Raw genomic sequence first — 16150 nt, 5'->3', positions numbered from 1 at the left:
GAGGGAATGAATGAAATGGATCTTACTGACTTAATCCTCGGGATTTTTGCAAACACGGTTTCCTCGCCTAGAAAACTCCGCAGCTCTTCTCCTGCCTGGTTTCCTTCCTAACTTTTGGATCTTGGATAGGCACCTCAGGACAGCCTTTCCTCCCCTACAAGGCGGATGGAAGTTCCTTACAAACAGTTTTTTTCCTTGAAGCAATTACAGCTTATGTTTGATTAGCGCCTTATTTGATTTATTTTCTTTGTCACTAGCTCCACGAGAGCAGGAATAACTTATCACTGTATCCCCAGGACCTCTCAGTGACTGACACACTAGCAAGCACTCAATAAAGAGTCACTGAGCAAATGCATAAACTTCATTTGATTGGACCCTGTGATCGTGTAGGTTAAAAGCCTCCCACAGAGCAGAGGTCTTCTATCAACCTGTGAGCCTTAGAGTAGGTTTTCTTTAGCTCCAATCTGAGAAGTGATGAAAGAACACTGAAATTTAGTCCAACTTTGGGATTCTATCCATTCTGTAGATTGGATAATTAAAGCCAAATTGTTTGGAAGTAATGTGGAGAAAGAGGGAACTTAGGAATATCACTTTGGGCAAGTCATGTCTTACTCGAGGCCTGAGTTTCCCCATATGAATCGTGACATTCTGGCATTAGGCAATGCTTTAAGCCAGTGGATCACGATTGAGAGTGCCTTGCAGAATCACGTGGGAAAATTTTTTTAAATTTTTTTTAACGTTTATTTATTTTTGAGACAGAGAGAGACAGAGCAAGAACGGGGGAGGGTCAGAGAGAGAGGAAGACACAGAATCTGAAACAGGCTCCAGGCTCTGAGCGGTCAGCACAGAGCCCGACGCGGGGCTCGAACTCACGGACCGCGAGATCATGACCTGAGCCGAAGTCGGCCGCTTAACCGACTGAGCCACCCAGGCGCCCCACGTGGGAAATTTTTAAAAACTATTCACAACAGTCTCATCAGGACCTTTGGGAGGGAGGTTGCGGCATATGTATTCTGAAACAATCCTCTTAGTGCAGTATCCTCTGTTGAGGCCATTGGAAGCTTCCAGCAGTCTTTGCTTGAGAAAAAGCACCCAAATCTGTCGGAGATCTCGGTACTGAAGTCGCAAACACTTCAGCTCTAGCACTTTCTTGTTCCTCTTTTTGGATTAACTTGTTCATTCCAATTCATTAGTAACTTCCAATTAATTGAATTCAATAAAAACTGATGTAAAAACTATCAAGTAACATGTATCAATCTGGGAAGACTTCCTTCCTGAAGACGGTGACATTCCAAACAGATTTCTCTTTTACACATAGGATCAGGGGGAAAGGTTGGGGGAGAATACGCAAGAAAGGAACAACATTAGCAAAGGTCAACAGGAAACAGGGATCATGGGTTATAGAAAAGGAAGAGAGCTGAAGTCCGAAGGGCTGATAGAGCCAAAATTTGCAAGCTTTGTAGGCCATGCTAGGAAGTTGAGGGTATTCTGAGGTCAGTAGACTGATATGATAGAAATTGTGTTATAGAGCATCTTTCTGTCTGTGTTTTAGGGGGGAAATTAGAGGGGAACCTGCAGGTGGGCATACCAAGAGGAGGCTGGTGGGATGGTCTGGTCAGGGCAGGGAGGACAGTGGGTATAGAAAGGAGAAGTGACACGCTGATGTCTGACTTGGGCCACTGAATGGATGAGCACGTTGCAGGGTGGAAGGCGGTGTGTGGGGGAGGGACTAACCGCGCGGAGAACTGGGTTAGCCGAGATTAGCAAACAGGTGTCTGGAGATTTGTAAACCTTCAGCCTCCCAACCTCCCCGGAAGGATTTAAGCGCCTTTCCTTTAAACGTTAAGACTACCTCCGCGACCCCAGGGGTCGCTGCAGCCTCCACGGACTCTCTAGGCTCGCTCCTGTCTCCTCGCTGGCGGAGGCGGCCGCCCCAGGGCAGGCGAAGTGCGCGTGCGTTCTCGGGCCGGCAGGGGGCGCGCGCGCGCAGTCGGGGCCCGGGGCGCGCGCCAGCCGGCACCGGAAGTGTGCGGTTGCCATGTAATATCCTGGCCGCGCGGGCGCGCGAGGGGCTGAGGCGGCGCTGGGGCGGGCGCGGAGCTGGCGAGAGGGCGGTGGAGGCGGCGCCGAGGGGGCCCGCTGAGGCGCGCGGGGTGTCGGCGGCGCCCGGGAGCTTGTCGCTTGCGCGGTCCCTCCGGTTCGGGCGGGAGCCCCCACGACGGAAGGCAGCATGTCGGTGGCGGGGCTGAAGAAGCAGTTCTACAAGGCGAGCCAGGTGAGCGGAGGCCGAGGCGGGGAGTGAGCCTCGGGCCCCGGGCTGCCCGGAGTCGGGGGTCAGACCAGGCCCGACCCCGACTCGGGAGGGGGCCGCGGGCACCGAGGGGGCGACGTTGGCACGCGTGCCCCGCTCGGTGAGCAGAGCCCAGGAGGGACAGGGGCTGCGAGCGAGGGGACCCAGGCCCAGCCCGCCATGTGGGCTCCAGTCTCCTCGAGGAGGGTGGGCAGACCCCCAGGGGGGGCGGAAACGCACCCAGAGGTTGACCCGGGACTTGGACCCCTCTTCGCCTCCCCTCCCCTCCTCTGAAAGGTCAAAGAGGGAGGAAAGAAGGAAGGGGAAGAAACCCTCCGGAGGCTGTCGACTCGGGACTCTTGCCAGAGAGCCCAGGGGCAGGGAAACTTTGCGTCTGGAGTGGTACTTAAAAACAAACAAACAGAACCCCCCTTTGATGGACCCGGTACAAGGTTGTGCCAGAGGGTGGAATGGAAAGTCAGTTTCCCCCTCTGGTCCCTCAGGCGTCCCGTCCCTTTCCCCGGTGGCAAAGATGGTCACGGACGATTCATGCCTCCCTCCGAAGATATGCTTACGCCTTTCCTTTAAAAACACAGAGTCCTGTGTGCTTTTCCTTCAGTGTCTTGGAGATGACATTAGAGCTGGAATTCTCCATCTCAAATGGTTCCCTGCCGTGGGGGCAGCCTGGCCCTCACCCACTTGCTTCCAGAAGACCCCCCCCCCCCCATCCTGACAGCACAGATACCTCCCTGTGCTACCAGATGCCCCCGGAGAACTCCCCTCTTACCCCTACCCCAGGACTACGGCCCTAGAACATACCCTAGTATTTCTTTGGTCTCTTAATGGGCTCATGGTATACCAGGCGTCTGTTGACGGGCGTGTAGATTGTTTCCAGTCGTTTTCTACAAACAATACTGATCTGAATAGCCAGTGACTGTCTTTTTTTTTTTTTATTAAAAAAATTTTTTTTTAATATTTTTATTTATTTTTGGAGGAGAGAGAGAGAGTGTGCGTGAGCTAGGGGAGGGGCAGAGAGAGAGAGAGAGAGAGAGGGAGGGAGACACAGAATCGGAAGCAGGCTCCAGGCTCCGAGATGTCAGCACAGAGCCTGATGTGGGGCTCGAACCCTCGAACCGTGAGATCAGGACCTGAGCCGAAGTCGGCCGCCCAACTGACGGAGCCACCCAGGCGCCCCTAGCCAGTGACTGTCTTTGGTCACGGGTGGGATTGGATTTGTAGGATAAATTCCCGGAGGTGGAATGCCGAACCCAGTCGTTGATGTGCGTTACCTGTGACCGATAAGGATAGGTTTTTTGGAACGGCCAGGCCCCACTGCTCATTAATCTGGTGAAAGCTGCAGAGCCAGTCTCCGGAGAGCTGGGCACGTGGGAAATTCAGTTTATTAATTGCGATCCAGGAAGCCCCAGATTCCTTGAATCCCACTGGTTCCTCCATCCCAGCTTCAGAACCGTAGGTGTGGACTTTGTGTGGGCAGAATCCACAGAACGAGCGACCGTCTTAGGGATTGTGTGGGCCCCGCTGGCCAACCAGGCTTTTCCCACAATTTGGAGAAGTCCAGTGGGAGGGAAGAGAAACGAGTCCACAGTCACACAGCTGGTACCTTTTGTCCCTTGATGGATAAAGTCATGACCCTCGTGTTCAGGGCAAACCCCAGATGATGGCTGACCCCTGGGGGAACAGAGACTAAATCCAGAGGGTTCTAGGATTATTGCTGAGGGTACAGCCCTTTGCCCCAGCAGGATGGAATCAAGTGACCCGGCCCTGGGTTAGACCCTGCCCAACAGGCGCCGGACCCCCAGGGCTTGACCGGAGCACCTGGGAATGGCTGCCTGCTGTCTGGACCTTGATGTAGTCCCTCCTGCAGGAGAAGCCCTCTCCTCCCAACCCCCAGCTATCAGGGCCCATGCTGGTGGCCCGGACTGTCCCACGCAGACACACTGTGCCAGAGGAGCTAGCTAGGCCGCTCAGACCGGCCACCAGGGCTCCTTCTCTCAGGGGGAAGCAGGTGGCCCGCATCCAGATCTGTGAGAAGCGTGTCGAAACCTGGAAAGCGCGGTGTGGATCGGTTTGTGATCTCACCCTTCCGTGAGGCCCGTCCCCCAAGAATGGCGATGGCCACGTCCTACTCTGGGAGCGGTTGTCTTGGCCTCCTGAATCCCTCTGCTGAGTCGTGCTCTCAAGAATCATGCTGGCCGCACTCCATTCCCTTCTGCAATAGTTTCCGCAGTCCCCCAGCATCTCTTGTTTATCAGGACAAGTCCAGCGTCTCCCTGTGGGTTTCTTGTCTGCGCTCAGTGACCCCCCTCTCATCCCCTTGTCCTCAGAAGAGGGTCAGCTGTTGAAGAGGGTGTTCTGGAGAATGGTATGAGGAGGCAGCTGATGTCTCTTGAGCTCTCACGGCGTGAGCAGGCGATAATGCTTTCCGCCGGCCAGTCTCCATCTGGCCTGAGCGTAAATGCACTCCCCTTTTACACAAAAAGACTTGGGGACATTTCTCTCTACTCTCCAGGAGACATTGGCAATATCTGGAGGCATTTTTGGTTGTCACAACTTGGGTTCCTATTAGTATCTAGTGGGTGGAGGCTCGGGATGCCGCTCAACACCCCGTAACGCACTGGGCAGCCTCCACCCCCAAGAATTATCTGGGCCCAGACGTCATTACTGCTGAGATTGAGAAACTCTGCTTTAAGATTTGAGAATAGTGAGAATAATTATACCAGAACAAACAAACAAAAACAATACAACAACAACAAAATCTCTCCTGGGCCGTTCTTGTGATAGCTACCTGCTTTTCTTAGTTTTCAAAACACAGATAACCGCATATACCCAGAGAGACAGGCACGTAAAACTCAGCATCCAGATCCCACGTCGTCAGAACCCCAGAGTGTCTTCTGGCACCTGGTATTTTTAAGAAGGTAGAAGCTTGCATCGTTGCTTCTCAGCTGGGGTGACTAACCCTGCCCCCCTTCCCTCTGCCCCCCACCCCCATGCACCCGCTTAGGGACACTTGGCAATGTCAGAGACGGTTTTTGGTCGTCACTGCTTGGGGAGAGGGTGCTGCTGGCATCGAGTGCGTAGAGGCCGGGGATGGTTGCTAAACACCTCACGGTACACAGCCAGCCTTCCCCACAACAAAGAATTATCCGGCCCCAAACGTGAAGAGCGCTGAGGTTGAGAAACAGTGCTTTGAAACAGGCTCTTCGCGGCAGAGGCTTGTAACAGTGTTGTTTCTAAATTGAGAACTAGAAGCCAGGTGGATGTGGGAGAGCCAGGGGCAATGGAGAGGCTTGGTTCCTAGTTGACGCTGTGATATTGATTAAAAGTTTCTGATCTCACTGCGGATACTGGTAACAAACCAGTTGTTAGTATCTGGCAATATCCCGGCAAAGTCCGTGCCAGTTCACCTCTGGTGACAACGTTCAAGTCTCGCATAAGGTTGGTTTGGACTTGAATGGGAAGTTCGTGAGCTTTTCTTGTTGCAAACTGGCCACCGCTGGGCTGAGGCACGGTGAAGGATCTGTAGCGGAAAATGCTGGAAGGAACAGGCATCTGTCTGAGGCATCAGTCCTACCACCCATCTGGTACTTATGTACATATAGAACTGGGGGGGATGCTTTAGTCTGAATATTTCTGGGGACCTAAGTAGGGTAAGGAGACCCCACTAACAAGATCCAGACTTGGAAGTTCATTTCTCATTGTAAATGACATTAATTTCCAGACCTAAACTGCTAACTGCTTTCTGATATTTCTTGTGGCTGGGCCAGATTTGAGAGTGTAACTAGGGATAGAGTTGGCAGCCGCCTGGAATGCTGGCTTGACTTTTTTTTTTCTTTTCTCTCTTTCTCTTTCCTTTTTTTTTTTTGGCCTGAAAGGAGGGAGAGAGTTTGAACTGAAAGATTGGTTCTGTGAGAGCTAGGAGGAAAATTCATGACTGCCATATCCCAGAGCTTTGAAGTTCGTTGGATGCTTGCTAGGCCCTGGGTTTGTGCCTAGGAGGAAAGATCAGACTTCCTTTGAGAGGCATGAGGTGGGGAAAGGGCTGGGGCACCCAGGACCCCAACCTTTAGAGTAATTAGTATCAGGGAGATGTGGCTGGTGTTTGGAACGTCCCCAGATCCTGCCTGCTCTGACCTATTTTTTAAACCTTATCGTGTGGAATCCCACTTGATTTCCTAGCAAAGGGTTTAGCCTGTTAAGTAATAAACATGGAGTGATCTTAGATGCAAAAAATCTGGACCGTGGAGCTCCCTCATCAGCGGGAATTAAAGCACGGAACCTGTGTGCTGAGCACAACAGGCAAAGTGGGGTCCCTGCCCCAGGCCCTTGAGCTCAGCAGCTGCAGGCTAACTGCCGGAAGACCCTCTGCCTTGGGGCAGCAGACACGGGGATGGCTTTGGTTGTTACTGTGTCCACGTGAGATGGGATCTGGATTAAGTCCAACTTTGCCGGAAGCAACTCTGCTGACTCCCCTTGTAAGAAGACCTTTGAACTAGCGACATCCCTGTGGGACCCTGGACCGAGATGTTCCCGTCCCGCTCCATTGGTGGACAGACCAGCCTGGTGTTTTAGGCCTGGACTGGGGAGCTACAGAACAGGTGTGAGACTGCCCTCCCCCAAAGGAACCTGGGACCTCCTTAAACCCCACCGTTCCCAGGCCTGTCCGTGAAGCTGGGTGAACCTGACCACCTTCACAGGACCCTGTTCGCCGTCACGGAGGCTCTCTGTAACCACGCAGCATCCTGCGTATTCTCGTTAACAAACCAGGACCTCTCAAGCGGGCATCGTGTTCTGCTTCTGCTCCCCGTGCCCGCCGAGCGTGAGGTGGCAAGTTCACCTCTGACTCAGAACCCTGTGTTGATTAAAGACCAGTCAGCGTGCCTGGGCGCTCTTCTCCCTACTTAGCTGGCTCTGTGTGAAGGCAGAGCCATGGGACACTTAATTATAGTCCACGTGCCTCTGAATAATAGCATGTGAGGTGAGGAGTTTCCTAGCAGCTCCCTGCTCAGTTTCAGAAACTGGGGGCTGTCACATTTCTGAGACCCCAGAACTCAGCGAGTAAACCGAGGAGCCAGTGCTGTTTACCCCTCGACCCATCCCCCCAGCTTTCCCTTTGTGGAGCCCCCATCTGAGTGCTAGTTCGTACGGATGGTTCTGAGTTCAGCGGTTCACCCCTCAGGTGCCCGTATGCACATCTGCTCGAGTTTTTCCTCCGAGGAAACACCGGTTGTGACCAGGCCTACTCAGGCCTGCCCTTTGCCTCTGGCATGCGTCCCATGGCCTTTGACCCAAGGACACGGGCCGGTTAGCTGTGCTCTGGCCTGTCTCAGCCCTTCTCCTCTTCTGTTGTTGCCAATATTTTGAAACTGATCCAATCTGGGGAAACTCGGCTTTTATTTATTTATTAGAGAGAGAACAAGCGGGGGAGGGGCAGAGAGCAAGAGAATCCCAAGCAGGCTCTGAGCTGTCAGCCCAGAGCCTGGTGCTGGGCTCGATCCCGTGAACCGTGAGATCACGACCTGAGCCGAAATCAAGAGTCAGACGCTTAACCCCCTGGGCCCCCCCACCAGGCACCCCAAAACTTAGTTTTTAGTTTGGCCCCGTGGCCCACTTCTTTCATGGGATTTCGGAAGCAAGCGTGTTGCACGTTCTGGCTCTGTGGCAAGTGGGAGCCAGGGGGTTGGCGGGAGGAAAGTAGTCTTCTGTTTCTTATTTCGAAGGTGAAATTTGTAAAATTTGTAAGCTGTAGGCAAAGTGTGATGCTGAAGTTTTCGAGCCACAGACCTTGTCTGCCCCGGGGGTTGGGAGCTGTGCAGGCCGGCTGAGGCGTCTTTACCCTCGAACTCCAACCCTAATGGCGTTTCCTGGCTGGCGAAGTGCGAGGGGCAGCTTCTTCTGGTGCTCTTTCAAGGCTGCCCCTGGCAAGCTGGGTGGAGAAGTGTGTCAGGCTGGCAGCAGCTGGCTTCTGTCTTCTCTCCTTGCTCTCTCCTCTCCCTCCCCCCTCCCTTCCTCCCTCGCCTGGTCCCTGCCCTACCCCTGTCCCAAGCTTTCGCAGGCTGGATTGGGTGGCCACTTCTCACTTCTCAGGAGCACTGCAGTTTGGGTACATTTCCGCTCGTTTCCTGTTAGGCAGTAACCAGGGTTCCAGAACGCAGGATCCCAGAGGACAGCTCCACCTTCCTTTTCCGCTCAGCTCCTAGAAAAAACCTGCTGACTGGGCCCTGAGAGTGGGGTCACGCGGAGACTCCCAACCACAGCAGGAAAATAGATGTGTGATTTCCTCCGAAGGACCTGACTCAGCATCGGGTCGCTGCCCAGCTGCTCAGAGTTCCACACCTGGGGATCGAGCACCTCCAGTGGCCTCACACACCCCGTGTCTGAGACCGCCAGCCCCGTGGCCACTGTCCCCACAGGGCTCACAGTCGTAGGGAGTGCTGTCCAGCCAGACGATGTGACGTGTCCACCGAGGGTCACAGAGGCTGTGGGTTGTTCTCCCACACCCGGCAGCCCTCCCTGCCCTTGGCCTGGTGAGCCTTAGTTCCCCTCCCATGTGTCCCTTCAACCTTCCCACAGCATCTCCCCAGCCCCCCGGCAGTCAGAGCCCCTGTTCCTGTTTCTCAGACTCCTGCGTAGTCGCCTTCCCAGTCAAGGGCTGGGATTGACGTCTTTGTCACTGGATCCTAAGTCTTTGCGGGTAGCGCCCCGTGTAGTTCTGCCGTTGCCGTGTGCCCAGTTGAGCCCAGCCCCTGGCCTGTCCCGGACACTCAGTGTTGTATCGGATGGGCGGACAGACGGATGTTTGCGCACACTAGTGAGCAAATGGTTGCGTCCTGGGTTGTGGGTGCAGATGCCGGAGCTTTGGTGTCAGCACGCCTAGAGGAAGCAGAGCCTGGGACAGGCGGGAAATGTGAACATCCCCAGCTGGCCTGGCATTCAGGGCCTCCTGGAGCCCTGCCTGGTCCCGGTTTTAAGTCCCACCCCTTCCCTTTGTGGGTGGCACACTGCAGTCCGACCGGTGTGTCCGCCCAGCCGGCTACCTTGTACTGCCTTGTGCCTTACCTTCCCCACCCCAGCCCGGTCTCCCTGTCCACTTCCTGTTTGTGTCTTTGTGCTTGCCATCTCCTGCGGCCACCCGCTGGGAAGACTTGTCCGTGCTCTGAGCGTCCGGCCCGCTGGTCTCCACCCACGTGCCACCCGCCAAACACATCCTCACACCAGAGTGTGCTTTTCTTCTCATCAGACCCGAGCTCCTGAGGGAGCAGGGCTTGCCTGGGCCATGGCTTGCTGGCCAAGTTGTCGGAAATGGTGGGCTTCTGAGAGTGGGAGTGGGGCAGGACGGTGACAGGGACGTGGCTGCTGCTGGGTCCCTGGGGGCGGCTCCTGCTCAGGTCCGGGCGGACCTCCAGGCGAGCAGAGTGGCTGACAAGCCTCCATCAGGAACAGGTCCAACTGGTTTAAAAATAATTCAGAGCTCAGAGACTGTCCCCTTGGCTTTAGATTGGCACGACAGAATGTGCACGATTCAGTCGCTACTCCCCAGGAGTTCCCCAGCATCACCTCGGCCCATAATTCACATCCTTGCCAGTGCCCTCCACCCAGCCCTGCTTTTTCTTTTTTTTTTTTTTTTTTTTTCCAACGTTTTTTATTTATTTTTGGGACAGAGAGAGACAGAACATGAACGGGGGAGGGGCAGAGAGAGAGGGAGACACAGAATCGGAAGCAGGCTCCAGGCTCCGAGCCATCAGCCCAGAGCCCGACGCGGGACTCGAACCCACGGACCGCGAGATCGTGACCTGGCTGAAGTCGGACGCTTCACCGACTGCGCCACCCAGGCGCCCCCAGCCCTGCTTTTTCGAAAGTGCAACAGATGATGAACTTTCTGTCATTTTGGGCCTTAGCCCCGGGATTGAGCAACGACCCACATTCTTAGGAAGCCCCTTGGGAAGGAAACTGGTAACTTCCTGCTCCTTCTTACCCCCAAGGACCCAAAGCTCCTCCTGGTCCCCTCCGCCCGCTCGCCTTCCCCGCTTGAGGCCCCATGGCTGCCTGAAGGCAAACGGGCAGGCATCCGTCAGCCCGAAGGCCTCACCCCATCAGAGCCCGGGCTTTGTGGAGGCAGCCGCGCAGCGCTGGCCCTTCAAGGCCAGTCTTCGTGGTTCAGAAGAGGGCCGCTGAGGGGCTGGGGGTGGATTTCTCCATCGCTTAACCTCACCTGCCCGGCCTAGGGTTCACCTTTCCCTCCCGGGAGCTCAGGAGCCCTTGCTGTGGTTAGTCTCTTCTCGCTCCCCTGCGCAGGGCGGCCTTTTGCCCATCTTCGAGGGGTTTGGGACTTGCTGGGGCTCCCCACTGACTGCCAAGCTGGCCTCTGGGTCAGGGCCCCCAAACGCGTGCAAGTGAGGCCCCCCACAGAGGCGGGCTGCGAGGTCCTGGACGTGAAGATCCAGGTGTCTGTCTCCTCCAGCTGTGGCATGGAACATCGTCGCAGCGGAGAAGTGTGAGGCGGTCGTCCCAGGCTCCCAGCCGGGCGTCTCTGGCTCCAGCGCCTCCAGGGCACCCGGGTGTTCTCTCCCTGCCTCCCACAGCAGGCCCCGGCTTTGTCCCAGAGCACGGCTTCGGCTCAGGGCGGCCGGGAGGCACTGGCAGCCCCTGCTGCTCGGTGGGACCTCTCCACCACCAGGGGATGAGCAGGCGTGGGAGTCTTAAGTGGAAGCTGCGGACCGGAGGGGTGTCTGGGACTCGGGAGGGCGCGGAGACGGTCCTTTCGCCCGGTTGCCTCCACCGTGCCCCTGGAGTCCAGGAGTCGGCGCGGCTTTCCAGCAGAGCCCGCGGGGCTGACCTCTGGGAGCTTCCCCTCGGTGGCTCACGGCTCACGCTCACCGGGCCCGGAGCCAGCCGCCGCTGGGGTGTTGCGGAGGGACGCCCCTTCTCCGGCGCCTCGCTGAGTTGTTGCTGTTGTGATCAGTATTGATTACTTTTCGCTGATCGCATCGTTGTGTTCTGTTGACGTGGTCACGTGAACGTGCTCTGCGTCACGATACGTCACGTCGTGTTCCGTCAGTAGCCATTATCTAGCTAACGTCAAGTTACATGCTTACGTGTGAAGTTAGGCGCAACGCGTGTCTTACGTTGTGTCCCTGCTATCGCTGCCGGATCGTGACGTGTTCCAAGCATAGAGATAGAGATGAGGAAGGACCGCAAGAGCCAAGTGCCCACAGGAGCTCCGTGCAGCACGAATACAGTCGCAGTCAAAGCCCCCGCCCTCATTTGCACCTTTATTGCACAGAAGTAACGCCAAAAGTGCGCAGGATCGTTTTTGCGAGTTCACCCCTCCTCCAAGTGGCGTGAGGTGCTCGTGTCGCTCAGCACTGTGGGTGCGTCCCCTTCGCGTGTGTCCCCAGACGCATGTAACTCTAGGTTCACTGCTCGGCCGGCTGGCTTTCCTCGGTATGACGGTGCCACGGTGCACTTATCCGGCCCCTGCCAGTGGGCACTTAGGGCTTTGCGCGCTTTTGTTCTTCCGGACCGTGTGGCGGTGAGCTATCTTGCAGGTGTCCCCTCCGGCACGTGCCTCAGTTTTTCCGGACTTATACCTCGTTTAATGAAGCCATATAGGTTTTCGGCAGTACCAGCCTGGAAAACGAAACAAAACCCGTACTCAGTTTGCATGACCCAGAGTCCTGAGCCCAAAGCTGGCGGGAGTCACGAGTCTGAACACTCACAACGGTGATGTTTCAGGCGATGTTTCAAGTGTGCTGCCCAGGGAGCTCAGCGGGGGGCACGGAGGCTCCGAGGCACCGGCTAAGCTGGGGGTCGTCCAGGGGGAGGGCGAACCGTGGGTAAACCCGGGGAGGCAGCCCAGAGCCCTGCATCTGCCCTGTGTCCTCCTCACAGAATTAATCTGGTCCTCGGCCTGTCACCTCCTCAACAGCTGTGTCCTCAGTCCTGTTCTCCACAGCGAGGCTGAGTTCGCAGAAAGCGCCTGGCATCCGGTCTTGCCACACGGGGCCACTCGGGCTGGTGCATCCAGTCAGAGCTCACCTGCCCGCTAGTATCTGTCTGTACGTGGGCACTTGGCAGTCATCAGAGCGGCAGAGTCTCCCGATGTGCCGATTCCCAGCTGTGCCTTCTGGTTTCGGCTCCGGCTGTTAACCAGCGTCCTGTGGCAGTGTGTTTAGTGGAAACCTGTGTGCGCCGTGAGCTTCCTTCGGGACGGGGTCACCGCGCTGTTGGCTGAGTTCAACGTTGATGCGTCAATAGCGTGTATGAACTATGGTGTCTTTAAACAGAAACGCACGTGATGCAAGCTGATGTATTGATCGGCTGTGACTAGAGGCTCACAGAAACCTAACCCCAGTATCTCTCCCAGGAGCAGCGGCTTCACGTTCAGCAGTTCAGTGTTTGCAGGGACTTTCTAGAACAGAACTGCTATGAATGAGTGGCGAGAACCGCCTGCAGTTCCCGTGGCAGGCGGAGTGACTCACGGTGAACCCAAGGGTGTCCCCACCCCACAGAGCCTGCGTGCGTGCTGCCTTGGCCAAGAGCCCTTGCTGGTGGGATCCGCAGCATGGAGCTGGAGATACAGAGGCCACTCGCAGTTAACCGGGTGGGCCCCGTCTGCTGATCAGGGCTCCTTAAACGCAGGCTCCTGTCCCCTCTGGGGTGAGAGGGAAATGTGACTGCAGAACAGAGGACCAGGGAGAATGGAGCATGGCACGTCGGCTCCACAGCCTTTGGGGACAGGACAGGCCACAGCCAGGGAACGCAAGCTGCCTCTAGAAGCCAGGAGAGGCGTGGAAACCCCCAGAGCTGCCGGCACCTTGGTCTCAAGCCTGGTGAGGTCCACGTCGGATTTCTGACCTCTTTAAGATTTTTGTGTTGTGTCAGCGTCGGGTCGTTTAACGTGTCGTATTGTTTAGGAAACTTGTGTTGTTTTGTCACTGAGGTTACAGTAATTTGTTGTGGCAGCCAGAGGGAATGCAGACAGGTCCCCCGCCTTAAAGCCTTGTCCAGAGACGGGTTTTCGGCTCAGTCTTTAAGGGGTGGGTGTGTGCACACACGCACGTGTGTGTTTTCTCCTCCGTTAGCTCTCGCCTCCAACCTGATGGCCAGACTCCACCAGAAAATAGGTCTGGTGCACTTGGCCAAGTCCACTTAGGGGGTCACTGTGCTAAGAACAGTTCCTCCAAGAGCCGCTTCCACTGAAGTGCTCTTTGCAGCAAATCGGAAGCTCTGCAGGAGTCACTCCCTGGTTCCTGGATCCCCCACCTTGGCGACTTAAGAGCTGGTGAATTCGTAGACAATCCCCCGTCACCGTTGTTTAATGTGCATTTGAAAACTGGCTCTGTGCTCAGGCTTTACGCAAAAACCACCGTGTCAGCCTCAGGGTGCCGCGGCACAGGAAGCATCTCAGTAGGGTCTCCATCTCCCGGGGCTCCTGCCAGGTGTGTAGAAGGAGGCTGGCAGCTCTCGAGTCCAGTGGCACCTTTCTTCCCATTGTGAAGCCCGGAAGCTCACACCAGACACCCTTTGCTTAACGACCCCTCACATCTTGAGAAGGGGCGCTTCAGAACCCCGTCCTGGGCATCTGTTTCCGTGCCAGCCCTCAGCTCCTCTGCCCTCGGCACTGGTTCAGGTCCCCGTGTCCCCTTGTCTCTGCCTTTACTCACTCCATGTCCCTTTCTCCTTTCTGCACCCAACCCATCCTTCAAAGTCCACTTCAGGGCCATCTCCTTCGTGAACCCTGCCTGGTTCTCTCCCCACGAGGAGGAAGCGGGCTCTCCCTATCCCTTGGCATAGATCCCTTCTATTATCATTTCTTTGGTGTGGCTATATTATTCATTTTCCCCCTCTACCACATCTGGCACATCTAATGATTATGTGTTGAACGAATTGGGCAAGTTTCTCAAAAGGAGGAATCCGGGTTTCTGACTTTGACCCCAGTTGTCCATCCCCATCCGGACAGAGCAGATCAGCTCAGGGTAGGAGTCTGCAGGGTGACTGAGTGATTGAAATAGGGCTGATACAGTAACCCAGGGTCCTATGACAGGAGACTGAAGGGAGGGACCAGGGACGATTCCCAAGGTGATGACCCTGGGCGCTGGCTTTGCGTCTGGACGTGGGAAGGAGAAAGGAAAAGAGGACACACGCAGCTAGAGTGAGGCCCCAGCGTTGGAGCCTCAGGGCCACTGGCCTGCCCTGTTGGGTTCTTACCCCTCATCCGGGAGCCCAGACACAGTCTGTGGAGTCGGTCCTTCCGGGGAAGCGGAGGCAGCCCCGGGTGCTGGGACATGGCCCTGGCTGCTAGACCCGCGTCACGAGGCGGAGAGGGATTTGAGCACTCTTACGGCTCCGAGCTTAAGAAGCGGCAACGCCAGACGTGTATCACATGGGTGACGACAGAGAAGGAAGGCCGGGGGGAAAGACCACCAGACTGGGAGGACAGGCTTGCTTTTCTCCTGCAAAAAATAAAAACAGCCTCATTGAAGAGTACCTTGAGTCAGAATTGCACTGCCGCCTTGGCCAATGCAGCACGACCCTGACCCCACGTCGTGGGGGTGAAACTCCGTTCCCTGCGTGGAAGTGCGGCCTGGATGCGCACAGCAGCGCCATCCGGGAGAATGGGGAGGACGGGGATCTCGGGTGGGGGCGCTGGGGGCAGGAATCCCATTAGCCCGGATGGAGGGTAGAAATCCACTTGGGGGTGGTGAGGGCCGGCCGGCAGGCGGGCTCGGTTGGCTGGGTGAGAGTGGGAAGAAGAGGGCGGACTGGAGACTGGTGGAGCAGTTGCGTGCCAGGGGCCCCTCTCCACTGGGGGTTTCCCACCCATTCCTTCCAGCTCGGTACCCCGCCCACCCTGCCCCACAGGTGGAGCTTCGGGATTGGGTACAGCCCATCAGCTGTGTGGTTGGTGCTGTGAGATTTCTTGGAGTCGAGGTTCCGTCACTGTCCCCTCGGGTGGGGCTTCTGTGGCAGAGGAAGAGCCGTCAGGTCGGCCTGCTGTGGACGTGGTTTTTATCCCTGCCTGGGTGTGTGGGAAGCCATGGGTCCCTCCTAGGAGGGCTCCCCAGAAGGCCTTTCACCCCAGGAACGCGGACTCGTTACTCCCCCTGTCACGTGGGCCCCACGGCAGATCCTGTTTCTGGGCCTTGTCGGAGTCGTGGGGCAGCCTTCCTGGCCGCCTTTCCTTGGGTCTTGTGCCCCGCAGCCAGCAGCAGGCGTGCGTGCGTCGGGTGGTCTGTGGTTTTTAAAGCACGTTCACACTGAGTCCCACAGCACGTCGCCCCCACCTCCTGTGGGACAGGTGAGGAAACTGAGGCTCAGAAGGGGCTGCCTCTTGCATAGAGTCGTGGGGCCGAGAGTGCCCTCCCAGGAGCTCCCGGAGGGCGGGCTGTGCGTGCTAACGGTATCTGTTGTCTCAATGGATATTGGTTGTCCCGGTACCTAATGGGAGCCAGGCCCCCCGCCACCCTCCCAGCTCCTCACGGGAGGCACACTGCCCACTGGAAGTTGGTGTTTGGGGGTGGGGAGGGGGGTGAGGCTGTCCCAGGTGGCATTGCTGGAGTGACGATGAGCCCTGAGGGAGGAGAAGGGGGCCCCTGAGAACGGCTCGTCTCCGTCTGTGGCCCGCAGCACGGTCCCCGGGTGCTCGCCCACTGCCGGGGCACGAACGGTGACAGCGAGTGTGTGTGCGTGCGCACGTGTACATGTGCGAGGCCTGACCGCGCATCCTGAGAAAGGACAGGTCTGCCTGCTCCGTTCACTAGAAGGGTGGGTGGCAGCTGGGGGCCCAGGAGCAGTTTGCCCCGGTGACCGCCGGAACTGCCGGCCTAACCCCGGCCGCTC

At 56.7% G+C, this 16150-nt stretch overlaps 1 protein-coding gene across 1 annotated transcript in view; it reads left to right on the top strand.

The window, feature by feature from the left end:
- Positions 1-2035: 2035 nt before the first annotated feature.
- The window catches only part of SH3GL1 (SH3 domain containing GRB2 like 1, endophilin A2), a 30618-nt gene continuing 16503 nt past the window's right edge, over positions 2036-16150 (top strand). The window contains exon 1 of the mRNA XM_060629885.3: positions 2036-2275. Within this exon, the coding sequence (XP_060485868.1) occupies positions 2231-2275 (45 nt within the window). The 5' untranslated portion in view covers positions 2036-2230. The remainder of the gene's footprint in view (positions 2276-16150) is intronic.

This window comes from Panthera onca, chromosome A2 (assembly GCF_046562875.1).
Source record: "Panthera onca isolate mPanOnc1 chromosome A2, mPanOnc1 haplotype 2, whole genome shotgun sequence".
Lineage (NCBI taxonomy): Eukaryota > Metazoa > Chordata > Mammalia > Carnivora > Felidae > Panthera > Panthera onca.
This window is presented reverse-complemented; position numbering and strand designations above follow the sequence as displayed.